Source organism: Octodon degus, unplaced genomic scaffold (assembly GCF_000260255.1).
Source record: "Octodon degus isolate 3935 unplaced genomic scaffold, OctDeg1.0 scaffold00073, whole genome shotgun sequence".
NCBI lineage: Eukaryota > Metazoa > Chordata > Mammalia > Rodentia > Octodontidae > Octodon > Octodon degus.
The window spans coordinates 1,585,457-1,610,390 of NW_004524649.1; the positions used below are offsets into that span (position 1 = coordinate 1,585,457).

The 24,934-nt window shown below is 54.0% G+C and overlaps 4 protein-coding genes across 5 annotated transcripts in view; 3 read left to right on the plus strand and 1 right to left on the minus strand.

The window, feature by feature from the left end:
- Window positions 1-2,903: 2,903 nt before the first annotated feature.
- Klf1 (Kruppel like factor 1) lies at window positions 2,904-5,645 on the plus strand. Its single transcript, XM_004635553.3, has 3 exons — window positions 2,904-3,005; window positions 3,611-4,412; window positions 5,457-5,645. The coding sequence occupies exons 1-3, from the start codon at window positions 2,919-2,921 to the stop codon at window positions 5,630-5,632; spliced, it is 1,065 nt and encodes a 354-aa protein (XP_004635610.1). The 5' UTR covers window positions 2,904-2,918; the 3' UTR covers window positions 5,633-5,645.
- Window positions 5,646-6,804: 1,159 nt separating this feature from the next.
- On the plus strand, window positions 6,805-9,476 carry Dnase2 (deoxyribonuclease 2, lysosomal). Of its 2 annotated transcripts, XM_004635640.2 has the most exons (6): window positions 6,805-7,076; window positions 7,190-7,370; window positions 7,454-7,532; window positions 7,983-8,147; window positions 8,241-8,438; window positions 8,834-9,476. In XM_004635640.2, exons 1-6 carry the CDS (start codon window positions 6,982-6,984, stop codon window positions 9,199-9,201), a joined length of 1,086 nt encoding a protein of 361 aa, XP_004635697.1. In that variant the 5' UTR covers window positions 6,805-6,981; the 3' UTR covers window positions 9,202-9,476. The 2 variants fall into 2 exon arrangements, with proteins under 2 accessions (XP_004635697.1, XP_023575814.1); XM_023720046.1 differs by lacking the exon at window positions 8,241-8,438.
- Window positions 9,477-9,845: 369 nt separating this feature from the next.
- Mast1 (microtubule associated serine/threonine kinase 1) overlaps window positions 9,846-24,934 on the minus strand; it is a 32,450-nt gene continuing 17,361 nt past the window's right edge. The window contains exons 11-26 of the mRNA XM_004635554.1: window positions 24,178-24,263; window positions 23,895-24,103; window positions 17,766-17,904; window positions 17,547-17,679; window positions 17,250-17,415; window positions 17,075-17,176; window positions 16,851-16,973; window positions 15,843-15,952; window positions 14,982-15,160; window positions 14,663-14,910; window positions 14,117-14,323; window positions 13,672-13,901; window positions 13,291-13,413; window positions 13,069-13,205; window positions 11,269-11,456; window positions 9,846-11,185 (exon numbers count right to left, since the gene is read on the minus strand). Coding sequence (XP_004635611.1) covers window positions 9,921-11,185; window positions 11,269-11,456; window positions 13,069-13,205; window positions 13,291-13,413; window positions 13,672-13,901; window positions 14,117-14,323; window positions 14,663-14,910; window positions 14,982-15,160; window positions 15,843-15,952; window positions 16,851-16,973; window positions 17,075-17,176; window positions 17,250-17,415; window positions 17,547-17,679; window positions 17,766-17,904; window positions 23,895-24,103; window positions 24,178-24,263 — 3,645 coding nt within the window. The 3' untranslated portion in view covers window positions 9,846-9,920. The remainder of the gene's footprint in view (window positions 11,186-11,268; window positions 11,457-13,068; window positions 13,206-13,290; window positions 13,414-13,671; window positions 13,902-14,116; window positions 14,324-14,662; window positions 14,911-14,981; window positions 15,161-15,842; window positions 15,953-16,850; window positions 16,974-17,074; window positions 17,177-17,249; window positions 17,416-17,546; window positions 17,680-17,765; window positions 17,905-23,894; window positions 24,104-24,177; window positions 24,264-24,934) is intronic.
- On the plus strand, window positions 21,717-22,416 carry LOC105742784 (proteasome subunit beta type-6). Its single transcript, XM_012515672.2, has one exon. It carries the CDS (start codon window positions 21,739-21,741, stop codon window positions 22,414-22,416), a length of 678 nt encoding a protein of 225 aa, XP_012371126.1. The 5' UTR covers window positions 21,717-21,738.

A 24,934-nucleotide genomic window follows, 5' to 3' on the forward strand; every position in this document is an offset into this window, starting at 1 on the left:
AGGGTTCCAGTTTCTCCACATCCTCCTCAATATTTATTTTCCATTTTTATTTTTTTATTTTTTTTAAATTTTTTTTAAATATTTATTTATTTTTATTTATTACATTTATTTATTGTGTGTGTGTGTGTGGCCAGCTCAGCCCACCAGGGGGCGGGGCTGACTGGCATGTGGTGCTGGAGGATTGAACCGCGGTCCCTGTGCTTTGCCAAGCTTGTTTCAAGTAGGTGCTTTAGACCACTGAGCCATCTCTCCAGCCCTCCATTTTTATTTTTAAAAATTATTTTTGAGGGGCTGGGGAGATGGCTCAGTAGAATAAGCGCTTCCCTGATAAGTGCAAGAGTCTGAGTTCAATCCCCGGTTCCACCAAAAAAAAAAAAAAAAAAAAAGAAAGAAAGAAAAAAAAATTTGAGCCAGGTGTGGTAGAACAGGCCGGCAATTCCAGAAACTCAGAGAAGATTGCAAGTTTCAGATCAAGCTGGGAAATTTAGCAAGCTTCTGTCTCAATTTTTTTTTAAATGTCTTAGGGGGAAAGCGCAGTGTAAAAGCCCTGGGTACAGACCCCAATACCAAAAAGAAAAAAAAATAATAATAATTGGAGGTATCCTAATGGTTGCATGAAGCTGGCTAATCTCCCTACTTTTTGTCCTTCTCTTCCTTTTCCCCACAGCACACTTTCTTTTCTCTTTTTATGTGACATGTGTAGCACACTAACTCTGTGTCTGTGGAGATGTCCCGGTGTTAGGGGCAGCTGTGTGCCCTCCACTATCTTCAGAATGTCTTTAAATGGGATTGTCGGAATTTGAGAGGTGCGCCCTCTATGGGTGAGCAATGGCATCTGCGTGATTATATTATGTGCCTTAATTCAATACCGTGTCAGCAGCAGGCCGTGTGACCCGTGTAATAACTCAGTTTTGCGCGGCGCTGTGTGGAGTTGTGATTTTATGATGTACATCTATGTGCGCAGCTCCGTGATCATGTATGCATACTTGGGATGAGCATGTGGCCATATTTTATGTTATAGTCTCTGAGGATATCCCAGTGGTTGATGGGATTGTGTGACCGCATCTTCAGTAGTCATAGGATGGCTGGATGCGGTGGCACATGCCTGTAATCCCAGGATTTTGAGAGCTGAGGGAGGAGGGCTGCTAGGAGTTCAAGGCCAGCCTGGGCTACAGAGTGAGTTCAGGGCCACTCTCAACTACACACCGGGACTTTGTTTCAAAACAACAACAAAATAGTTATAGGAGAACATATCCAGGACTTCCCTTGCGTCTGAGCCTGGCTGCTTCTGGATTGCGTCTTACATGGGGAACGGGTTGAGGCTGTGTAAGACGCCTGCGCTGTAAGGTTCTGTGAGAGGTGTCTGCAGGAGATGAAATTCCTGGTAGCCAAACTGTATCAGTGAGATAGTGTGACCTTTTCAGCACTGTCTGTCATTATGAATTCTGTGTGCTCAGGGTTTCAAGGCTATTATATCGTTATGCTAAGCAATACAGCATAACAACTATTTACATAGCATTTATGGTGTATCAGGTCTTATAAGTACTCTAGAGAGCTGGGTGTGGTGGTAATCCCTACTACTCAGAAGGTGGAGGCAGGAGGATGGAAAGTTCAGGAAGTGCCTGGGCAATGTAGCGAGATCCTGTCCCTCAATAACGGCTGGGGATGTAGCTCAGTGTGAAGGCCCTGGCTGTCCCCAGCACCACACATACATTCTCACATGTGCGCATGTGCGTGTGCGCACACGCGCGCACACACACATGCACACTGAAGTTGATTTAAAGTCTACAGGGAGATATTCATGGGTTCTACACAAATATTGTGCCATTTAATACAAGGAATTGATGGGTTTTAGTACTCACTGGGGTCCTGATACAACTCTGTACCAAGGGACAACTATTTACATGCAGCAGTCATGTGCTCTGTGTGGCTGAGGGACAGGCAACTTGTGTCACTTAGCTGCATGACGGTGTATGGCTATGACCTACGTATCTGTGATATGTGTCCATGTCTCCTACCTGTGCTCTCGGGCCTCCAAAGTTGAGGAGTGTCTACCAGAACCTCAAGTCCTTCCCCATCTGGGGCCCAAATCCAGCAGTAGCTAGGGCCAGGGTATGAGTCTCTTGCAGGGCAGGTTCTGCCTGGGTGATTGATAGTCACCCTGTCCCCATCACCTGCAGCAGCTGTAATGCCACCAGCCTCAGCCCCTCACCCCACAGCGTCCCCTGGAGCTCCTACACTAGGCAACAGTGGGCTGATTGGCAGAGGCGCCCTCCCACTGAGGGGATCAGACCCTGGGGGTTCATGAGCAGGCAAGTTAAAGCCACAGGAAAGTGCAGGCCCAACCCCCAGCCCTCCCACTCACCAGGGGACAGGGCTCTGGCTGTTCTGGGGCCCTCACCTGATAGCAGCCTCCAGCATCTGGCATGGCTGATAATGCACTGCAGAGAGTTTGTGCCAAGTCCCGCCATCAGCACGGTTATGGCTGTCTTTTGAGGAGGGGTAGAACTGGACAGCCTCACTTAGGGGATATAGGGTCCCATAGCTCCTTCCTAGAACACTTCTGTCTCTCATCCCTTCTCCAGGAAGGTAAACTGAGAGAAGACTCCCTCAAACCTGTGCTTCCTTGGGGACTCTGCTTCTATTTGGGGGTTCCTGGACCCCTGGCCCCAGGACCAGCCAATTCCTGACATCTTGAGTTGGCCTGGCATATAGGGTCTGTCTTTAAGGCCCAGCTCTACACAGGCTGAGGTCTATTCCCCAGAAATGGTGACCCCCGCCTTGCCTGGGCCTTATCAGGGGCGGTAGCCAATCAGCTGAGGGCAGAGAGGAGCCCTTCAAGGGGCCCGCTGAGCCTCAGAGCCCACGAGGCAGCCAAGAGAGCAGAGGGCTGAGGCCCGGGTAGGCACCTGCCAGCCATGGCCACCGCTGAGACTGCCCTGCCCTCCATCAGCACGCTGACCACCCTGGGGCCCTGCCCGGACACGCAGGAGGACTTGCTTAAGGTGCGGCCAGGCGGGAGCCAGGTGGGCCAGGGAGCCAGAGTTTGTTTGGTATTGGGCCTGCATCTTGCCTTGGGGTCCCCCTTCCATGCAGGTGAGGGATCTGAATGTGGTCTGAAGGGCGGGTAGCCTAGGGATCTGAGCTTCTAAGTGTAGCCTATTTCTGTAATGAAAAACTGAGCTCTCTGCTAACCTCCGGATAGGTGTAGGCTCAGGTGGATGATGTCCCAGCTATCTGAAGGAAATGGTAAAGGGGCCTGGGAGAAATCCAGGGCTCAGGAAAAAATCTTATATGAAGATGAGAAAAAGGGGGAGGGTCTGGGGGAAACTGAGTCAAGACTGGGTTCCACCCCACCCCCCAGCCATCTCTGCCCCCATCCTGAATGTGGGTCCAGATAATGGAAGTCTTATCTCCTGTCTCCAGCCAGGCTAGATCGACCTCTGTCTTGAGCTGGGGGAGGCGGAGGGGGACAGTGTGGGGAGACAGGCAAACTAGATTCCTCTGGGTCGACCTCTGGCCAGAGTGCCGTCGGGGTGTCTGATCCGCACGGTGTGGGTGCAGCGCACCGGTATCTGCGAACGCTTCAGGCCTGTGCTCCCTCCCGCAGTGGTGGCGCCTAGACGAGGCACAGGACCTGGGCCCGGGTCCCCCGGATCCTATGGGGCCGCCCCTTCATGTAAGCCCGGAGTCGGAAGACGCACCGGGGGAAGACGAGGATGACGACAGAGACGCAGATCCCACCTGGGACCTGGATCTCTTCCTCAGCAGCTTCCCGAGCCCTGACCCGGGAGGAGCGCCGCGGACCTGCGCCCTGAGCCCTGGAGAGGCGACCGGGGCGCAGTACCCTCCGCCCCCCGAGACTCTGGGCGCCTATGTGAACGGCCCGGGCCTGGTGCCGGGGTTCGGGGGACCCGAGGAGCCAGCGGGCTGGGTGCGCGCCCCGGACCCATTCGCGGCCCCGGGTCCCAGCCCCGAGCCTAAGGCGCTAGCACTGCAGCCCGTGTACCCGGGGCAGGCAGCGAGCTCCGCGAGCGGCTTCTTCCCGCCCGCCGGGCTTGCACTGCCCGCAGCCCCGAGCGCCCCCTACGGGCTGCTGCCGGGGTACGCTCCACTGTACCCGGCGCCCCAGTACCAGGGCCACTTCCAGCTCTTCCGCGGGCTCCCAACGCCCTCGCCCAGCCCCGCCGCACCCCCCTCCTTCCTGGGCTGTCTGGGACCTGGAACAGTGGGGGCCAGACTCGTGGGAACCTCAGGAGACCCCAGCGTGATCGCCGAAGGCGCCCCCCAGAAACGCTGCCGGCGCTCGTGGGCACGAAAGAGGCAGGCAGCGCACACGTGCGCGCACCCGGGCTGCGGCAAGAGTTATACCAAAAGCTCCCACCTGAAGGCGCATCTGCGCACGCACACGGGTGAGGGGGCGGGGCCCGCGCGGGGACCAGAAGGGAGGGGCCAAGGGCAAAATACCGGACAGAGGGCGGGTCCAGACGTCACCGAGCAATGGGCGGGGCCAAGGGAGCCAGTAAGAATCGCGAAGTTTAGCGGGGAAACCCAGACCCCAGCACAGCGATGCAGCAGGCAGATCCGGACAGAGCATTTCAGTACCGGAGCCTAAGAAAGAGCAAAAAGCAGGACGAGTGTCGTAGGGGACAAGCTAAAGGAGGGACTTCAAAGAGGGTGCAAGCTTGGAATGCCAAGGGCGCTGAAGCCAGGAAGGAGTATGCCCAGGCGCTTGGTAGCTTGGCATGGAGGTGGGGCCAGAATGAGAAGGCGTGGCTGGAGCCCTGGCAGTGAGGCTAGCGGATGAATCTGTTTCTATGGCCGCATTTGTTAAGGAGAATGAGGCCTAGACGTCCATACGGGACTAAAGAGTAGGAGGACAGAGTTGGCAAGCAGAGGACATAGGAGATACACACTCTGGGAGGCCAGAGCAGGAATCTGAAGTTTAAGCCCATCCTGAGCAACATAACAACTTAAAGAGTCGTGTCTCCCCTCCCCCCAAAGAAAGGGCTGAAATCAGGGCCTGAAACCAGAGATGATTGGGGGCTCTGAGACCAAGGCCAGGGGCAAAGTTGGGCAGCAGCTTTCAGCTCCCTGGTTTTCAGTAGGAGCTGAAAGCGGGGCTGGACTGAAAGCAGGAGTGGGGCAGTAAAAAGAAGCATGTGTAAGGGACTAGAGTATAGGAAGTGGGACAGTCAGAGGTACGGAAGATGCATGTAGGCCCAGGAAAGGAGAAAATGTGCCCCAGTTGGGGGTGTGAGGAACAATAGTCCAGGTCACCGGGTAGGCCCAGCCCGAGATCTAGTGCCTCCTTAAATTCTGCACCTTAGTGCAGAATGCTGCCCCCTTGCCTCCCCTAGTCCTGGCCAAGACTGAGTAGTGGGCTGTTGCACATGTAGGGACCCTAGGGATGTGGTGCGTTCCTTGCTGGCACTCAGGACCTCCTTGCCTCTCAGGGGAGAAGCCATATGCCTGTTCCTGGGACGGCTGCGGCTGGAGGTTCGCGCGCTCTGATGAGTTGACTCGCCATTACCGGAAACACACGGGCCAGCGCCCCTTTCGCTGCAAGCTCTGCCCGCGCGCCTTCTCCCGCTCTGACCACCTGGCTCTGCACATGAAGCGCCACCTGTGACTCTGTCCTGGGGCTGGATCCTGCCAGGGACAAGGACGGAACGAGAAGAGATTGGTGCAGGGCTGATTCCCAAGGACAGACCCTCACTTGGACTCATCCAAACTAATGGCCTCCTCCACTGCAAGATCCAGAGGTGACTCAGAAACAGACCTGGGGGCCCTGCAGTGGAAACCCCCACATGTCCCCTGCCACCGGGAGCCACGCAGGAAACTCGGACAGTAACAGTGAATCCCAGAGTAACAGGCTCAGATGGACCCTCAGACTAGCACCAAGAGCCTTAGAGGGTGAGAGGAGGAGACATTCCCAGACCCTGAGTCAGCAAAGGCTCCACATCAATGGTTATGGGTCCCCCAAAACGCCCTTCCTATATAAAGCTTCAGCGTTGTCATGACTTGGTTTTGGGTGCTATCAGGTGGGAGGACTCTGATACGGAAACAGGCAGACAAATTTATGTCTTACAGCTCAGCCACACACCCCTTGCTTCAGGAAAACACCCCATTCCCCCACTTCTTCAAAATCATTAGGTCTCCAGCTCGGAACTCAAGGTCATTCATTAGTCTCCCTCCACTTAAGAGCACTAAGCCCCAGCCTGTTATGCTGACCACTCCTGCAATACCAGCACTCTTGGAGGGTGAGGCAGCAACTGAGCGATACTCTATCTCAAAATAAAAAATAAAAACGTACTGAGAACATAACTCAGTGCAAAACTACTGGGTTCAATCCCCAGTACTGCAAACAGAACAAAACAAAAGAAAACCAGCCCAACCCCAAAGCCCCATCACCCTTTGCTCAAACACAATGCAAAGTGACCGGTTGCCCAGTTCAGGGGAAGCCCAGGATGTCCAAACTGTAAAGGAGTGCCCACTAAGAGTGCAAAAGATAACAAGAGCTAGGGCTCTTGAGAGACAGAGAGAGAGAGAGAGAGAGAGAGAGAGAGAGAGAGAGAGAGAGAGAGAGAGAGAGAGGAAACTAAGCCCTCAAACATGCTAAATCAAAAAGCTAGGGAAGAGCAAGCATCTCTATTAGCCACCAAGGGGCGGAACGGAGGCGGGGCTCGAGAAGACCAATCGGAGGCGTGATTTGCCCACAAGGGGCGTGGTCAGGATGACTCCTCATGGAATCTGCTGCCGCAAAGGCTGGGCCTGGAAGGGGCGGGGCCTGGGGGCCGGAAGGAAGCCCCTCCTCCAGTGCCGCAGGCTGAGGGGCAAATCACTGCCCCATTCCTGAAGCTAGTTGTCACCTCTTGTCGTGCGGGTCTGGGTTGCTGGGCTATTTTGAGGAAGTTGCTGCGTCTGGGGCTCGTGACTGGCTCGCGTGACCCAGACACACAAGATCCTACACGCAGCGACATGGTCTCTCTGGTGGCTCTGCTGCTAGGCGCACTGCTGTGGGTCCCCGGCTGGGCACTGCGCTGCTATGGGGACTCCGGGCAGCCCGTAGACTGGTGAGCGAGGGCGGGCACTGCAGGCAGGGGTGGGGAGCCCCTGAGTCACTACGCCCCGTGGGGAAGCTGGCTCTTCTCTCCCCTCCAGCCTCCCGTGCCTTCCCACCCTGCAGGTTCGTGATCTACAAGTTGCCGGCCCAGAGCGGCCCCGGAAATGAGGCGAGGAAGGGACTGCGCTACCGCTACCTGGACGGTAGCTCGGGAGGCTGGCGCGACGGCGCGGGGCCCATCAATAGCTCTGAGGGTGCTGTGGGCCGCAGCCTGCAGCCACTGTATCGGGCCAATGCCAGCCAGGTGGGGGGCAAGCTGGACCTGGGAGGGAAGTTGGGGTGCCCCGCCGCGGAGGGACCTTCACAATTGCCGTCCATTGCCCCCAGCTCGCCTTTCTGCTGTACAATGACCAGCCGCCCAAACCGGTGTGGGCTCCGGACACTTCCAGCAATGGGCATGCGAAGGGTGAGGTCTTGATTTTGGGCTCCAAGAGGGCTTTGTGGTCCCAAACTGAGTGTGGTCGTGCACATGGCAGGATCAACCAGAAGAGTTTGAGGCCAGTCTGGGCTACATAGTGACTTCAAGGCCAGCATGAACTACATAGGGAGACACTCTCTCCAAAAGCCAAAAACCAAACCAACAAAACCCGAAGTCTTCTTAAACCCATCCTGGGCTCAAACTTTGAATCTTCCTGTCTTAGCTTTCCAGAGTGCTGCGATGAAAGGCACACACCACTGTGCCTGGCTTCCAAGGTAATTTTTGATTTGCATAGTGTGGGAACCTGCTCTGGGGTTCAGCAAGCAGCCTGAGCGTATTTCCTGTCTGTACCTTGTCCATGCCCCCACAAACTGAAGGTGTTCCTGTTTTCTTGAGTTTATCTCGAACAACCCCCCTTACTTCCCTCTTCTGCTTCAGGTATCCTGCTCCTGGACCAAGAAGGGGGCTTCTGGCTGATCCACAGTGTGCCGCGCTTCCCACCACTTCCATCTTCTGGTGCATACACCTGGCCTCACAATGCCCAAACCTATGGGCAGACCCTAATCTGTGTGTCTTTTCCTCTCACTGAGTTCACAAAGATTGGTGAGTTGAGTTAGGGGCCAGGCGAGGCCTGGATCTGTGGGTGAGAACTGGGAGTGACACAGTCTTGAGCCTCCTCTTGCACTTGTCCTCCAGGCAGACAACTGGCTTACATCTTCCCCTTCGTTTTTGACCACAAGTTGGATGGCATCTTTGCCCAGAAATTCCCTGGCCTGAAGGATGTGGCCAGAGGCCAACACATTCGCCAGGAACCCTGGAACAGCAGTGTAACACTCATATCACAGGCAGGCATTAAATTCCAGAGCTTTGCCAAAGCTGGAAAGTTTGGAGATGGTGAGTGATGATAGATAAGCTCTTCCTTTGTGGAGGAGCTGTCTGGTGGGCCCGGGGCTTAGGGCAAGCCAGGGACAGGGACCAGGTCTGTTTAGAAACCATAATCACGAGAGGCACACAACTGACACAGCTGGACCCACATCCTGGCTTCTGACTGTGTGATATATGATTTAACCTGAGCTTCAGTTTACTTATCTAAAAAGTGGAAGGGCCAAACTTAAAGGATTGTTGGGAATGAAACAAGGCACAAAAAGGATTTGGTAAGCGCTCTTCTTGCCATTCTTGGGCTAAGAGTTGCTGAGAACTGACCTTTGCCCTTAGAGAAGGGATGCAGCCTAGGGCATTCATGAAGGGCCCTGCCCTGCCACTGCCTGTACTCTTCTCTTCCTCTGCAGATCTGTATGCTGGCTGGTTGGCAGAAGCTCTTGGCGCAGACCTGCAGGTTCAATTCTGGCCAAATTCTCAAGGTACCCTGCCATCCAACTGTTCTGGTCCCTTTAAAGTTCTGAATGTTAATCAGACGAGCTTCCCTGGGCCTGCTGGACCAACCTTCCATTCCACAGAGGACCACTCCAAGTGGTGTGTGGCCCCCAGGGAGCAGTGGGCCTGCATAGGTGACATGAATCGGAACCACGGAGAGGAGCATCGGGGTGGGGGCACATTGTGTGCCCAGCTGCCGGCTATCTGGAAGGCCTTCCAGCCTCTGGTGAAGACTTTTAATCCATGTATGGACAACCCCAGGGCCAAGAAGCCAGGAGAGTAAAGAACAAAGGCTCAAGAACCAGACTGACTGGAGTTTGTTCTTCTTATGGTGCTGGGGATAGAACCCAGAGTTTGTGCATGCTAAGCCAGTGCTGTACAGTAAGCTGTATCCAGTCCTGGATTTAAGTTTGAATTCCAAGTCATTCCCTCCTTGTATGACCTTATGTGCCTTATCCTGTCTGCGATTCAGCCCATTTGTCTGCAAAATGGAAATATGTACCACTCAAAGATCATTGAAGAGAAAAGGAAATTGGTGAATGAAGCTGTTAACCTTTCTTCAGGTGGGTGTAGGATGTTTTGTTTGGGTTGTGTTGGGAACTAAACCCAGGGCCATCACACTGAACTATATATACAGGTTCCCCCCTCCCCTCAAGGCATGGCCTCCTTAAATTGATTAGATACCCAGGCTGGGCTTAAATTTGAGATTCTCTTGCCTCAGCCTCCTAGAGTGTTGGCATTACAACCACTACACTTGCCTTCCTCTGTTGGTCTTAAGGGCCTGGGGCAGCAGGTAAAAAGGTTAGAAATGAGAAGTTCAGGTTTCTGGGAACCCACTTCTCCTCTCCTAACCAGTCCAGGGGCAAAGAGAAAGGTGCACTTGATGCTTCAACTTACCAGGGAAGAAGGTGTGCCCGGAAAGCTCCACAGTATGGACACACTTTATTTATATGTGTACAATGTATACAGGTGGCTGTACAGAAGGACCAATGGGCTCCTTGGCTATGGGCCTGGGGGCGCGGAGCTGGGCACCCCTTTTTTGGTCAAGCCTACTAGAGGCATAGCTTCAGCAGGGCCTCGAGAGCTGAGGCCTGCGTCAGGTTTGGTGCTGGGGACCAGAAGAGAAGTGGGTGGCACTGGGGACCCTGCAGTGATGCTGGGTGCATTCTTCGTGGAGGATGGCGTTGGGGCCTGGGGGTCCGGGGAGAGCTTAGGGGAAGTGGGCTTGGAGCGAGGCCCGCTCAGCGTGGTCCGCTCCTCCACCACTTCCAGTACCCAGCGTTCCCGGCCCCGCGGGGCCTCGGGTGCCACCGTTGTATGGGTTGCAGGTTCCTGCAATGCCTTGGGGTCCGTGTCTGGAGGTTGGGGTGCCACGGTTTTGACCCCAGGCCGCGTGGGCTCTACTACGATGGGCACTGGGGGCGCGCCAGCCTCACCTGAGCTGCTGCGCCGGCCAGTCTCGTGCTCCTGTACCGGGCTCAGTGCTGCCTTAGCCACAGCCCTGGCCATCCCACCCGCGCCGTCCTCTGTCTGCACACTCTGGTGTCGCGTGCAGCCCACATCCCGCTCCAGGGTCCGGGTTCCAAGGGTAGTGGTGCGGGGTGGGGTGCAGGCCTCGACCCCACCACCAGGGGACTCCCTGTCCTTGCTCGAGGTCCCCTGCCTAGAGGTGCCTTCCACAGGCAGCTGGTCCGCGCCCAGACTCAAGGGCGACTCCTGGCGGCCCAGGCGGCGTACTGCTACCTGCCGCGTGGAGCCAGGTCCCTCTGTAGGCGGGGTCTCGCCGTCGGACTCTGCAAGGCTGTGTAGCGCCAGCTCCCCGTGGAAATCCTTGCGGAAGTCGGGGTGGCCCACCTCTAGGCTGTGCTTGCGCAGTGCGCCCTTCTTGTCGGCGCCCAGAGAGGCGCCCAGCTTCTCCGCCGACTGCACGCGCTTGAGCAGAGGTGAGCGCGGAGGCTCTGCGCTCTTGGGGCGAGGACGCACGACGGGCGGCGACGAGTGCAGCTTGGCCGGGAAGCTCTGTGTGGTGTGTGAGCTGCCCACAGTATGGCCTGGCAGCGGGGGCGGTGACGCCTGCGTCGGGGACGGAGTGTGCGCCAGCGGCGACAGTGGGATGTTGCCAGCAGACTTGCAGCGTGCAGAGCGATATTGGCGGTGCAGTTTGGGCGACAACCCGTGCAGCGTGCTGGGCCGGATGTGGTGGGACGCAGAGGATGCCGGTGAGTTAGGCGTGCTCGAGGCAGGTGAGCTGCTCTGAGATGAGGCACCTGCGGACCAGAGGAGGCGCACGGCTCAGGAACGTCCCCAGGAATTGCCACCCCACCCCACACGGTGCCCCATGCAGAGCTACCTAGGTAGGCAGAGTCCGGTGTGGAGCGATAGCTGTGCGTGGGCGAGCGCGCTGGCAACCCATGCGTAGGGGAGCCCGGGAGGCTGTCGCTGGACGACAGTGAGCGGTTCAGTGATGACAGTGAGCGGCTTGTGTGCAGTAGGTTCGACTGCTTCGTGATCTTCCGGAAAAGGGAACTGCGCTTCTTGCTGGGGAAGAGAGATGGCCACCTACCCTTGACCAAACTCCAGAGCTCCCGGCTCCTCCCACTTCTGGGCAGCAAGACAGCACCTGTAACGGCCCTTTCAGCTACAACTTTTCTTTCTTTCTTCCTTCCTTCATTTCATGTTTTTAGGACAGGGTCTACAGGGTCTCAGTACGTAGATAGGACTCATAGTGATCCTCCTGTTTCCAGCCTCCCAAACGCTGGGATTACAGGGAGCACCACGGCACCCAGTCTCAAGCGCTGTCTCAGCATGCCTCGGGGGCGGGGCTGGCACAGCATGTCGGGATCAAACCCCAGCCGCTGTGCTCTGCCTAAGCAGGTGCTTTAATCCGCTGAGCTATCTGGCTGGCCCTTTTAAATTTATTTATTTTATTTATTTATTTATTTATTTATGGAACCAGGGATTGAACTCAAGCCCTATATGTTTGCCAGGCAAGTGCTTATTCTACTGAGCCATCTCCTCGGCCCCTATTTTATTTTATTTTATTTTTGAGACAGGGTCCTGATACGTAGTTTGGGCTGGCCTTGAACTCACAGTGATCTTCCTGACTCCCCAGTGCTAAGATGACAGGAATCTCCATCACATCCAGTTTAGCTACAATCTATAAATCAAGGCAGAAAGTTCTTCCCTGGACGCAGTCCCACTTTACTCCTTTCATCCACTGGACATGCCCAGTTGAGGCTAGAAACACCAATCCAAACAAAACCAAGTCCTCTGCCACCCCACTTCCCCGGCCCCTCCTTTTACTACAACCCACCTCTTAGGATTAACTTACTTGACAGCCTTATCTGGCTCATCTCATTCAGAATGCCACTTGGTGTCCAGCCCAAGCCCACTGAGCAAAACTACAGTCTTGAGGCTGGGGGTGTAGCACAATGCCTGAGCTTGCCTCACATGTGGGAGGCCCTGGGTTTCATCCCCAGCACTCAACACAATATATAAAACCAAACACTCTTTGCATCCATCCACCTCTCCTACCTCCTCCAATCCATAAGGAAATAAATTACAGGCATGCAGCACACATCGCCATTTGGCTCAAGGAAGACCACATATACTGTGCCACAATAGCCACATGAAAGTGTATCAGCTTTCAATCATCTCTCATCCTGAGGTACTTGTCTGCTCCATACCCTTGATACAAATCCCATCTGGGGGCGCTTACCCAAACAAGGTGTGAAACTTGAGGTGTGAAACTCACTCTATGATGTTTGATCAAGCAGAAAGTATAACATCACACTTACTGGAATGCATCCTGTTCTTAACCCAAGCATGACTACTTCAGTTGGCACAGTCTTGCCTGGCACACTCATTCCTGATAGAAATCTCTTAGGCTAGCCCCTCCCAGGCTATCCAAACATATCTAACAGGGCAAGACCTGTGACTGGACTCCTTCCTCCCACGACTCCATGTCTGCTGCCGGTCCGCCCACAGTGCTTTCTGCTTAGCTCAGAAGACGGCACAGCTCCTGGCCCTGACTTCTTAACATTTTCAGTTCCTCTTAACTCATCAGTCTCAGTGGCATTGCCTTCTCTGGTCCTCCCCTGGACCTCAGTCACCTTAGCCCCGCCCACTGCTTAGCACCTGGATCGCCCACCTCTCCTGGCCTTCCTTGGCAGAGGGCCTCTTGTTCCGCCTTGCCATTTTGGCCTTGTAGCTGCTGCGCCTTGCGGGGCCAATGCGGATGGAAGTATTTTCAAAAGGTGTGGTGGTCACGGCCACCTTGTTGCCACTCTGGGGGAAGAAGGAAAGGAATGCTTTGCAAGGGGCTGCCTGGAAACCAGCCACCTTCCACCCATTGCACCCTCTCTGCTCTCACCTTGAGGATCAGCTCCACAACCTCAGGATGCACCATACCATGCACAGGTTCCCCGTTCACGTGAGTGATGAGGTCCCCCGCACAGAGCCCTGCTTCTTGGGCAGGACCCCCTTCCTCCACATGCTGGAGACAAGGGTAGCAGGATTGGTAACAAGCTTATGTGCCACACACCTGGCTTTGCCTGCACCAGAATCTTCGTGACAATTTACCAAATAGCCATTTTTCTCCCCATTTTGCAGATGAAAAACTGAGGGTTGGTGAAAGAGGGAGTCTCAGAAGGATTTCACTCATACTGCATAGATTCAGCTTTCAATCATCTCTCATCCTGAGGTACTTGTCTGCTCCATACCCTTGACACGAAACCCATCTGGGGGCGCTTACCCAAACAATATGGTGGACACTGTACACATCGGAGTCACCCATGTAGACACGGATGGCTCGAAGTGTGAAGCCGTACTTCTTGCCTGATCGTTGGATGGTGATGGGGGAGCGGAGTCCACTGACAGCTGGGGAATAGTCCCGGCTGGGGGAGGAGTCCCGTGAGGACGGGTTGGAGGACAAAGATCGTGGGGACATTGGACTAGCAAGGGGGGAACTTCCATGTGGGTCCACTGCAGACAAAGAACCATGGTCAGATATCAGGACCAACCCGAAACAATGCCAGAATATTTGTTCTTCCCTTCTCCCAAGGGAAAGTCCCAGAGTAGATTCTCACTGGTCCTTCCGGGAATCAATCATTGTGGACTGGGAAAACTAGCATTTTCTTTTGCCTGCCCTTGCACAAAATTGGGCATTCCTTCACTTGATAGTCAGGGCTCAGCATTACCTGCAGGAATCATGACAGACAAGGCTGTGGCTGAAGCTGACTTGATGACTTTGCCCCCAGTTCGAGAAGGCCGCTTTTCTACTGCAGGGTCCCCTGACAGCTGCTGGTGCCGCGCCCTGCGCAGAACCAGGTCATTGGTGGCCCTAGGACTAGAAGGGTCCCCTTCCTTTGACGGTGGGCAAAGGTCACCTGGGCGTGGGCTTTCAGCTGCAAAAGAGTAGCTGGGTTAGGGTTTGGGCTACAGCCAGGGGCTTATTTTGCCCGAAGTGCTCGTCCCACGCACGCCCTTCCCCACTGGGTTGTGAGTTGCATCTGAGCAGAGCATTCAGAACCGCTTCTCATATAAAGGAGGAAGACTTCTGTGTGCGTGTCCCGCTCTGGGAGGGCACTGAGTGGTGTTTTTTTTTTGGGGGGGTGTCATGTTAATGAGGTCTCGGGTCTGTGCGCCAATAGCATGTGAGATCTTTTATAAACAGCACTAGCCTCACTATGCGGTGAATATGTCGCCACTGGGAAATTGGGAAAGGCGCAGGAGGAGAGACTCACTGGCCTCTGAGTCCCCGGCGCTGGGGGCGCCTTCCCCTGGAGCCGCCTCTTTGGGCGCGCGCGTCTCCAGTGAGCCTGAGAGGTCAGAACCGGGCCGGGGCGGCCTGCGCAGCCGGACCTCATCTTCATCCTCCTGCGGGGCATTGAAGCGGCTAGGTTCCAGCAGTGCAGAGAACCGCCGACGGGCACCCAGCGGCGGGCTGGCCTCACCCTCCAGGAAACTGGCCTCGGACGCTGAGAAGCGCTTACTGTGGAGGGGGCGTGGTCAGAGGAGACACGCCCCTAAGGCCCCGCCCCAGCCCCGCCCTACCCTGCTCACATCTCGGGGGAGCCCCCTCTCCAGGTCTTCTCGCGTAGGGTCAGGCCGCCCAGCCCCTCCCGCTTGCCGGCCACCTTCTCCTCCAGGCCCTTGGTGCTCAGCTCCCGCTTACTGCCCCCTGCTGCCGCTACGGGAGTCTTGGGTTCGTGCTGAGACAGCTGTTCCATGCTGCTGTACACCTACAAGAGAGGTCCTGCCTTTGCTCGATACCCAATCGGTTTCCTGACCCTGGACCAGGCAAAACCATGCTCCGCCCAGGTAACTCATGGCCCGCCTACAAGTCAGGCCTAGCCCAGCCACCTAGCCCCGCCCATCTTCCCCAGGTGCCATCATCACACTGCACTTGTCCACTCCCAGGCTGGGCCCCGCGTCCATCTCAAAAGCTCTTTAAAGCAACCCTCTTTCATCTCTGCCCCATTACTCATCCTTTTTATTTTCTTGATGCAGGATCTAACCCAGAACCTTTGCCCTAGCTACATCCCCATCCCTTTTTTGTGTGTGTGCGGTACCAGGGATCGAACTTGGGACCTTGCTCTTGTCAGGCAGGCGCTTATACTGCTGAGATATCTCCCCAGCCCCAGCCCTTTTACAGAGTATTGGGCTACTCCCCAGCTCTACCAGGCCATGACCTAGTCACAGGCTGGGGTAGGCCTCCTCTGCATGACCCTCCAGGCTGGTTACTCCTCTCAGTGCTGAGGACCTTGTCCCTCAAACCTTCATCCTGTCACCCTCAGGTGTCACCATCCCTGACTCCCCTTCCTCAGTAATGATCTATCCAGTATGAGACCTCAGGCCTTGGAACTGTGCTGTTACCACTATCTGTTCCCCACAACTTCAACCCCAAGCACAGCCTGGCCCCACCTTGCTGAAGCGTGGGGAGCAGGAGGAGAACTGGCGGATCTCCACGGGTTCCTCCTCTGTAGTGTCATCCTCGTCATAGGAGTTCACATGGTGATACCTGTCCGAGCGGGCTGGGGAATGGCGCAGGCCATGACTGTGGGCCCCAACAGACCACATCTCAAGGCAGGACCCAGTCCAGCCAGGCCTGCAGCTCAGCCACACCTCCGCCTCCTGCTCCAAAGAGTCCTTTGTCTAGCGCCACTACCGGTAGGCTGCGCCTCTAGATTCCATCCACACTGCTCCAAGCCCTGTCTCCTCTTCTTGGTCCTGCCCAGGCTTGACTTTGACCTGTTCAGGCTCCACCCCTAACTCACCCCAGTTCCTCTGGGTTCAGGTGCATGAGCGTTTGTGTGCGCATGGTATTGAGGATTGATTCCAGGGCCTGCCTTCCCACTGGTCTACATCACCAACCCTTTTTTTTAAAAATTCTGTCTGTCTGTCTGTCTGTCTGTCTCTCTCTCTCTGTACTCTCTGTACTCTCTGTATTTTAGGGGAGGGTCTACAGGGTGTTCAAGATCTCACTACTAGATCGGACTCATAGTGATCTGCCTGTTTACAGCCTCCCAAGAACTGGAATTACAGGCGTGTGCCATCACAGCCAGTCTTAGTTGCCATCTCAGCAGGCCCGGGGATCCAACCCCCAGCCCCTGCTCCTGCTTACAGGGGCTTTAATTCACTGAGCTATTTGGCTGGCCCTGAATTCTGTATTTTGAGACAGGGTTTCACAAGACACCTAGGCTGGGCTCGAACTTGGACTCCTGTCATAAGCCTCCCAGAGTGCTAAGACGATAGCACTAGTGCCACACACCCAGCTCTTACCTAGCTTTTAGCTCTTACCCAGTTCTCATCCTAGCCCTGCCCCTAGGCCAGACCACGCCCACGTGCTCCACCCCCAGGACCACCCCCACTTCATCTAGGTGCCCGCAGATTTCTTCCCAGCTTCCACTAGCTAGATTCATCACTACTTACTGTCGAAGTAGCTGGTGTCATCTTCCGACTCCAGGTGGGGGATGAACTCGGCCTTCTGCCTCAGCAGTCCGGTCCAGTCCAGGTCTCGAAAGAAACTGTGCTGCTTGACCTCAAAGGCGCCACCTAGGAGAGAAGGGACCCGGTGAGAGTACACGGCCGCCGCCTGTCAGCTGCTGACTTCTGCCCCAGGGTACCCTCCCCGGCTGGCAACCCACAGGCCTCACCTGCCCCTAGCCGGACCAGCGGGTTGGTCTGCAGGAGGCTGGATATCAGGAGCTGGGCATCTGCGGGCAGCGCCTCGTCCCCCTCAGGCCACAAGATGTCATCTGCAAGGCACCGTGAAGCTGAGGGGGACTTGGGGGGCTGCGGGGCCCAGCCAGCCACGCAGGAGGCACGTACCACTGATGACTTGTCCGAAGAGCTCTTCCGGAGTGTCCCCAAAGAAGGGCACGCAGCCCACCAGGAACTCGTAGAGGATGATCCCCATGGCCCACCAGTCCACCGGCTTGCCATAGCCCTGGCGCAGGATGACCTCGGGTGCGATGTACTCGGGGGTCCCGCACACCTGGGGGCAGGTGGTCAGCCCGCGCCCTGGCCGCAGGGGTCCTCCAGCAACAGCCGCACCCCCCCAGGACGTGGGTCCCTGGGGTTCTGCCGGGCGGCTCCACCCTAGGGACTTCCACGCCCACCACACACCTGCTTGTCCAGAAACTCCCGGGCGTCCTTTTCAATGTGGCCTTCGTACAGGTTGGTGGTCAGGCTCATGAGCCCCATTTTGGACAGCCCAAAGTCGGTGAGCTTGATGTGGCCCATGGAGGTGATGAGCAGGCTGCAGACACGCGTGGGTCTCAGGGGCGAGGCCACAGCTTGGGCGCCCAGAGGCAGGGAGCGGGGGAGGGGCAGGGGCAAGCTCACTTGTCAGGCTTGAGGTCCCGGTGCACAATCCCGTAGTTGTGCAGGTACTCAAGCGCCAGCACCGTCTCAGCGAAGTACATGCGCGCCATCTCCACGGGCAGCGCCCCAATATTCTTCAGCAGGGTGGCACAGTCGCCGCCTGCAGGCCAGGTGACAGGGTCATATGAGAAGGGAAGAACCTGGGACCAGAGTTGACCATAGGACACAAACCGAAGCACCAGTAAGCACCTTCCATTGCACCCATTTGTAGATGGGGAAAACTGAGGCCCAGGGAGGGCCTCTCTCAGCCTTGCTGTCACAGGGAGTTGCCCTTTTCCAGGCTTTATTTTATTTTATTTTATTTTATTTTATTTTATTTTTTGCTGGCTCAGTCTACCTTGGGGGCAGGGCTGGCACTGCGTGTGGTGCCAGGGATGACATCTTGTTCTCTGCACTCTCCTAAGCAGGCTCATTAGACCACTGAGCTATCTCACCCGCCTCCCAGGGTTCTCTCTTTTCCCTCTCCTTTCAGGGTGGGAAAGGGTCTTGCTAAGTCACACCCCAGGCTGGGCTCAAACTTGCAACTCTCCTGCCTCAGCCTCTCAGAGTGCTGAAATTACAGCTGTCCACCACCTTACTGTTGTACGCAGCTGGTTTGGTCTCTGCAGTGCTAGGAATTGAATTTAGGGCCTTATGCGTGCTCGACAAGCACTCTGCCACTGAGCTCCCATGCCGGTTCCAATCCTGATACTCTGGTCCCTCCAATAACTGTTCCCCCTTCCAAGTGCTAGATCTCCTGCCAGGTATAGCACCTGGGTCAGCAAAGCAGGCCATTCCAGGGAGTAACCCTCAGGATTTTTGTTCTTTTATCACAAAGATTGCTGAAGTCACAGATAGAATCTGTAATCTACATCAGCTTGTCTGGAAGGAACCCGAACACGGGAGGGAAGGGAAAAGTTCCAGGAGATAAGAGGTTCCTGATACCGGACTAAAGCACCCAGATACAGCCATTCCTGAAGGTGACAGTGGGGTTTTTTGTTGGTTTTTGTTTTTTGTTTTTTTTTTTACCCCATGAATCAATACAGTTTTTAATTTCTTTCCTTTTTTAAAAAAAAGTCTGGCCAGGGAGATGGCTCAGTGGAATAAGTGCTTCCCTGGCAAGCGCAAGGGTCTGAGTTCAATCCCTGGTTCCAAAAAAAAAGTCTGAAAAATAAAATAAATACATAAATAAATAAAAGTCTGATTTAGATGGTTTCAGACTCTGAGGGCAGGGGGCAGGAATCTGCATTTAGCCAAACCCCAATTCTGATACCCAATTTACGCTGAGAATCCAGGTATGGTGACTTTTTTTTTTTTTTTTTTTTGGTATTTGGTACAGAGTCTCACTACACAGCTGCAACTCAATGATCCTCCTGATTTTAGCCCCTCCAGTATTGGGATTACAGAAGGATTTTTTTTGTTTTTGTTTTTTTTTTTGTTTTGGCTAGCTCAGGCTGCCTTAGGGTCTGGTGTGACTTGTGGAGCGGGGTATTGAACCTTGGTCCCCTGTTCCTGACTCAGTTTGCCCAAGCAGGCGCTTTAAACAACTGAGCTAACCCACAAGACCACCAGTGCTGGGATTACAGATGTGCGCCACCACGTCCAGTCTTGGTGGCCGGCTCAGTGTGCCTGGGGGTGGGACCAATGTGACATATGGTGCCAGGAATTGAGTCCCAGTCCCTGTACTTGCCTAGGCAGGTGCTTAGTCAGCTGAGCTATCTCACTGGCCCCGTATGGGGGGTTGTTTTTTTTGAGGCAGCGTCTCGCTAGGCAATTCAGGTTAGCCTTCAACTCACAATGTAGACCAGGCTGGCCTCAAACTTGCAGTGATTGTCCTGCCTCGGCCTTCCCAGTGCTGGGATTTTAGGCATGCACTACCACACCCAGCTGGGGTGACTGGTGAGTGACACTTCTGGGCTTGCCCATGCCCAGGAGGGCCTGAGGGCAGTGTTCCAGAGTGTACCACTCATCAAGAGATCTCTCAGTTCCAGTCTCATCCCTGGCCTGGTATCATCTCCACTACCCTGGTCTCCCTGTTTCTGACCTGCTGGGGCAGGAAATGGATTTCCGGTTTCAGTGCTAGGGATGAGGCCCTAGACCACATATATATGAGGCAGATGTTCTACCACTAAGCTACACCCCAAGCCCTTTTAAAATTTTCTTTTCGGACAGGGCCCCCCTAAGTGCCTGAGGCTGGTCTTGAACTTGAGATCCTCCTGTCTCGGGCTCCCAAGTAGCTGGGATGGCAGGTGTGTGCCACCACACCCAGCCAAGTGGATTTGCCTAAAACATAAGTCAGAGCATGTCAACAGGGCTTGAAACCTTCCAGGGGCTTCTGTTGTGTTTGGAATAAAATTCAGGGGCCAGGGAGATAGCTCAGTAGAATAAGCGCTTGCATGGAAAGCGCAAGGGCCTGAGTTCAGTCTCCGGTTCCACCAAAAACTAAATAAAAAAAAAAAAAAAGTGGAATAAAATTCAGCATGCTCTGGACTCTGAAGGGCCCTGCCTGGCCAGCCCAACCTCTCTACATCCTCCTTTCCCCTTCTTTTGGTCGTACAGGGAACCAAACTCACGGCCTTACACTTGTCAGGCAGGTGATATAACATCCACACCGCCTCTTCCAGCCTCGAGGTCCTTGCTGTCCTCCGTGAGGACCCAAATGTAAACAGTGCCTCGGGGATTTGCCCTATAGCTCAGTTGTTTAAAGCACCACTTGGGCAAATGCAGTCAGGAGCACAGGACCACAGTTCGATTCCCCAGCCCCACAAGCCAAACCACACCCGTCCTTAAGGCAGCCACAACTAGCCAAAAAAAAAAAAAAAATCCTCCAACTTTTGGAGCCAGAGACTGAGTATGGACAGAAACCTGCACTAACTGTGAGCTAAATAAATCTTTCTTTGCTTTAAAAAAAAAAAAAAAGTGTCTAAAGCACAAGGTGGCATAAGGGAGACCACAAGAGAGATGTTTGTTGAGTGACTTGCAGGTTGGCTAAGGCTTGGAGGTAGCAGAGCTGTGCCCTGTGGTGTCACATGAGTGTCCTAGGAAACACAGGTATGTGTGATGGGGTAGACAGGTCGCTGCTAGGGAGATGGATGGAGAGAGGGATGAGTCGAGAAACTGGTGGGCAAATTGTGGGTTCTTGGGGGAGCTAGTTAGCTATGATAGATAAATAGATGGTAAATGCAGGACAGTGGTAGAAATACACTAGCGGGACCATCTATAATGGATAAATGGCAGGTGGTAGTGTCACAGAAAGACAGGTGGTTAACAGAGGATAGGAGTAATAGAGCGATGGGTGGTAGGGAATAGCACAACAGAGATAGAAGCCGGGCATAGCGGCGTACACCTGTCATCCCAGAACTCGAGAAGGCTGAGGCAGGAGAGTCAAAACTCTGAGCCTAGCTTGGGCAATTTAGTGACTTATTGAGACTCAGCCTCAAAATAAAAGGAACTAAGTGAGAAGGGACTGTAGCTCCGTAGAGGAAGGTCTTGGGTTCAATTCCTGTTACAGAGAGACAGACAGATGGGGACAGAAGGGGACACAGAGAGATAAAGACAGAATAGGTAGTACGACAGAGACAGACAATAGATAACATAGTAGACAGATAAATAGATGAGTGAGATGGATATTAAAATATAGATTTTGTTTTGTTTTACTTTTTATTTTTTATGTGTTTGGTCCAGAGTCTCACTAAGCAGCTCGGACTGGTAGTGATCCTCCTGTCTTCAGCCTTCCCTGTGCTGGGATTACAGGCGTGTGCCACCATGCCCAGTCTTGGCAGTCGGCTCAGCGCACCTAGGGGCAGGGCCAGCTTACCATATGGTGCAGGGAATCGAACTCCAGTTTCTGTACTTGCCTAAGCAGGCGCTTAGTCAGCCGAGCTATCTTACCAACCCTTAAAACATAGATTTAGAGAAGAGAAAAACGGTGGCTACCGTGCTACAAGCTGGAGGAATGGGACCTGCACCCGCCTGGGGGCCAGAGGCCATCACCCCAGACTGGGAGAACCGAGAAGTCTCCACAGGGACCACGATCATGGCTGTGAAGTTTGACGGGGGCGTGGTTCTGGGGGCGGAGTCCAGAACAACCACTGGGTCCTACATCGCCAATCGAGTGACTGACAAGCTGACTCCTATTCATGACCGAATTTTCTGCTGCCGCTCAGGTTCAGCTGCTGATACCCAGGCAGTAGCAGATGCTGTCACTTATCAGCTTGGTTTCCACAGCATTGAGTTGAACGAGCCTCCACTGGTACACACAGCAGCCAGCCTGTTTAAGGAGATGTGTTACCGATACCGGGAAGAGCTGATGGCAGGAATCATCGTCGCAGGCTGGGACCCTCAAGAAGGAGGGCGGGTCTACTCAGTTCCCATGGGAGGTATGATGGTAAGGCAGGCCTTTGCCATTGGAGGTTCCGGGAGCTCATATATCTATGGCTGTGTTGATGCTACCTATCGGAAAGGAATGACCAAGGAGGAGTGTCTACAGTTCACTGCCAATGCTCTTGCTTTGGCCATGGAGCGGGATGGTTCCAGTGGAGGGGTGATCCGCCTGGCAGCCATTGAAGAATCAGGGGTTGAACGGCTGGTACTTTTGGGAGACCAGATACCCAAATTCACCACTGCCACTTGACCGCCCCTCTGATCCTGAGAGTCTAGGCTGCAATAAGAGATACCAGTACCCTATAATGATTCAAAATTTAATAAAGTTTGCCAAAAAAAAAAACCAAAAACAAAAACATAGATTTAGAAAAAAATAAAATATAGATGAATCAATAAAAATATGGATAGGAGCTAGGCGCAGTGGTGCAGGCCTGATCCACCTACTCAGGAAATGGAGAGAGGAGGACTGTGAATTCACCCTCAGCCTGGAGCAACTTAGTGAGGCAACCTATCTCAAAATAAAATTTAAAGCCAGAAGTGACGGTCCACCCCTGTCATCCCAGCACTCCAGAGGCTAAGGCAGGAGTATTACCTTTGAGCTACATGAGATCTTGTCTCAGAGTAAATAAATAAGTAAATAAACATGTATTTTAAAGGAGCCAGGGGGCCTGCCCCTTAGCTCAGCTCTTTAAGTGGCTGCTTCAACAAAGCAGTCAGGCTCAGGTTGCTGTGGTTCGATCCCCACAACTCAAGCCAGCCAAACCTGCCCTGAAGGCATTTGGACTAAAAGAAAAAAAGGGGGGGGGGGCCAGAGCCAGGACTCATGGACAGATCTCTTTTGTAACATGCATGAGTGCCTGGGTTCAAACCCCAGAACTAAAAAAAGTAGTTAATAATTAATTAATTAATTAATTAATTTAAAAAGAAGGGCCAGCCTGATAGCTCAGGGGACTAACACAGCTGCTTAGGCAGAGCACAGGGGTTGGAGTGCAATCCCCGGTGTGCCCTGCAGGCCCCGACCCCAGGGTGCGCTGAGACTGAGATTGAGACTGGGCATGGTGGTGCACGCCTGTAATGTCAATGCTTGGAAGGCTGAAAACAGGAGAATTACTATGACTCCGATCTACGTAGTAAGACCCTGTACATCCTTTAGTCCCTGTCCTAAATACAGAAAATAAATAAATAAATAAAAAATAATTTAAGAGGCGGTGCATATCTGCAGGGGTAGGTAGGTAGCTACAGCTGGAAGGGGGCTAGCTGGAGGGCTAAGTAGTCTTCGGACGGGTACATCTACACTGAATGAAACGGAAAGCAGACAGAAGCAAATAAACAGGGCTGGTGGCTGAACAGGTCCGTGGCTGCTGGATGGATACAAAGAGGGAAGGCAAGATGGGCTTGGGGGCACACACGTGTGATCCCAGTGCTCAGGAGGTTGAAGCTGCAGGATCACCACAAGTTCAAGACCAGCCTGGGCTATACATAGTGAGTTCAAGGCCAGCCTGGAATACCCATACATAGCAAGATGCTGTCTCCAGTATAAGCAAACAAAACAAAAAAAGTCGGGGGAGACAGACAGGGCTAGATATGGTGGCCCACGCCTGTAATCCTAGACCTTAGGAGGCTGAAGCAGGAGGATCTCCCTGTGTTCAAGGCCAACCTGAGCTACATGGTGAGACCCTGTCCCCAAGCACAAGTCAGCCAGTCACCGTGCAGCCCACGAACACACACCTTCTACGTACTCCATGACCATGCACAAGTGACGCCGCGTCTCAAAGGAGCAGAACATGCCAACCACAAAAGGGTTCTCAGCAAAGGTGAGGATGTCGCGCTCCACGAAGGCCTGCTGGATCTGGTTTCTCAGGATCAGGTTCTGCTTGTTGATTTTCTTCATGGCAAAGCGCTGCCTCGTGTCACGGTGCCGCACCAGGTACACAGCCCTGCGGAGGGGACAGGACTAGTGTCACCTCTGGGACACCAGCCTGCCCACCCGCCAGAGCCCCGGGTGGCTCACCCGTAGGCGCCGTTGCTGATGAGCTTGATGGTGTCAAAGTCGTTCTCCCCTGGGGGCTTCTTGGCCTTGGAAGTGCCGCTGCGACCCTGCAGGGAAGAGAAAGGCTACCATCATTGGAGAGCGACTTCTCTTACTCCAATTGACACATGGAGAAATTGAGCCACAGAGGGTGCATGGGGCCTTCAAGTCCCAGAGTGAGCAAATGACAAAGTTAGGATTTAAAGAGCCTGGCGTGGTTGCACATGCCAGTTATCCCAGAACTTGGAAGGCTGAAGTCAGAGGATCCACACAAGTTTGAAGCCAACCTGGGCTACATAGTTCATAGCCAGCCTGAACTACATAGCAAAATCCTGTCTCAAAAAAACTAAATGCAAAACAAACAAAAAACCCCTGCAAATAATCACTCTAGAGTGTACATATATAAAGAGTTCTCAGAAATCAATAACAAGAAACCTAAAAACTGAAGAGGAAAAAAAATGGGCCAAGTATGTGAACTAGAGTTAGAGTTCATAAACACAAGAAAATAATCTCAGTGGCTGTGATGGTGCCTGCTCAAAATCCCAGCACTTGATGGGCCAGCAAGGTAGCATAGTGGTCTAAGTGCCTGCTTAGGCAAACACAGGGATCAGAGTTTGATCCCCTGCATCACATGCAGTGCTGGCCCCGCCCATGGGGGGGATGCTGAACAGGCCATCGAGTCCAGGCATGGTGGCATATGCCTGTAATCCCAGTGCTGGGGAGGCTGAAAACAGGAGGA

Bases quoted from the DNA above. Each gene is read 5' to 3' on its own strand.
- Klf1 (XM_004635553.3), top strand. From the start codon at position 2,919: ATGGCCACCGCTGAGACTGCCCTGCCCTCCATCAGCACGCTGACCACC. The intron at 3,006-3,610 runs GTGCGGCCAGGC...TCCCTCCCGCAG, and splicing joins CGCAGGAGGACTTGCTTAAG to TGGTGGCGCCTAGACGAGGC. The intron at 4,413-5,456 runs GTGAGGGGGCGG...CTTGCCTCTCAG, and splicing joins GCATCTGCGCACGCACACGG to GGGAGAAGCCATATGCCTGT.
- Dnase2 (XM_004635640.2), top strand. From the start codon at position 6,982: ATGGTCTCTCTGGTGGCTCTGCTGCTAGGCGCACTGCTGTGGGTCCCC. The intron at 7,077-7,189 runs GTGAGCGAGGGC...CCCACCCTGCAG, and splicing joins TCCGGGCAGCCCGTAGACTG to GTTCGTGATCTACAAGTTGC. The intron at 8,439-8,833 runs GTGAGTGATGAT...CTTCCTCTGCAG, and splicing joins AGCTGGAAAGTTTGGAGATG to ATCTGTATGCTGGCTGGTTG.
- LOC105742784 (XM_012515672.2), top strand. From the start codon at position 21,739: ATGGGACCTGCACCCGCCTGGGGGCCAGAGGCCATCACCCCAGACTGG.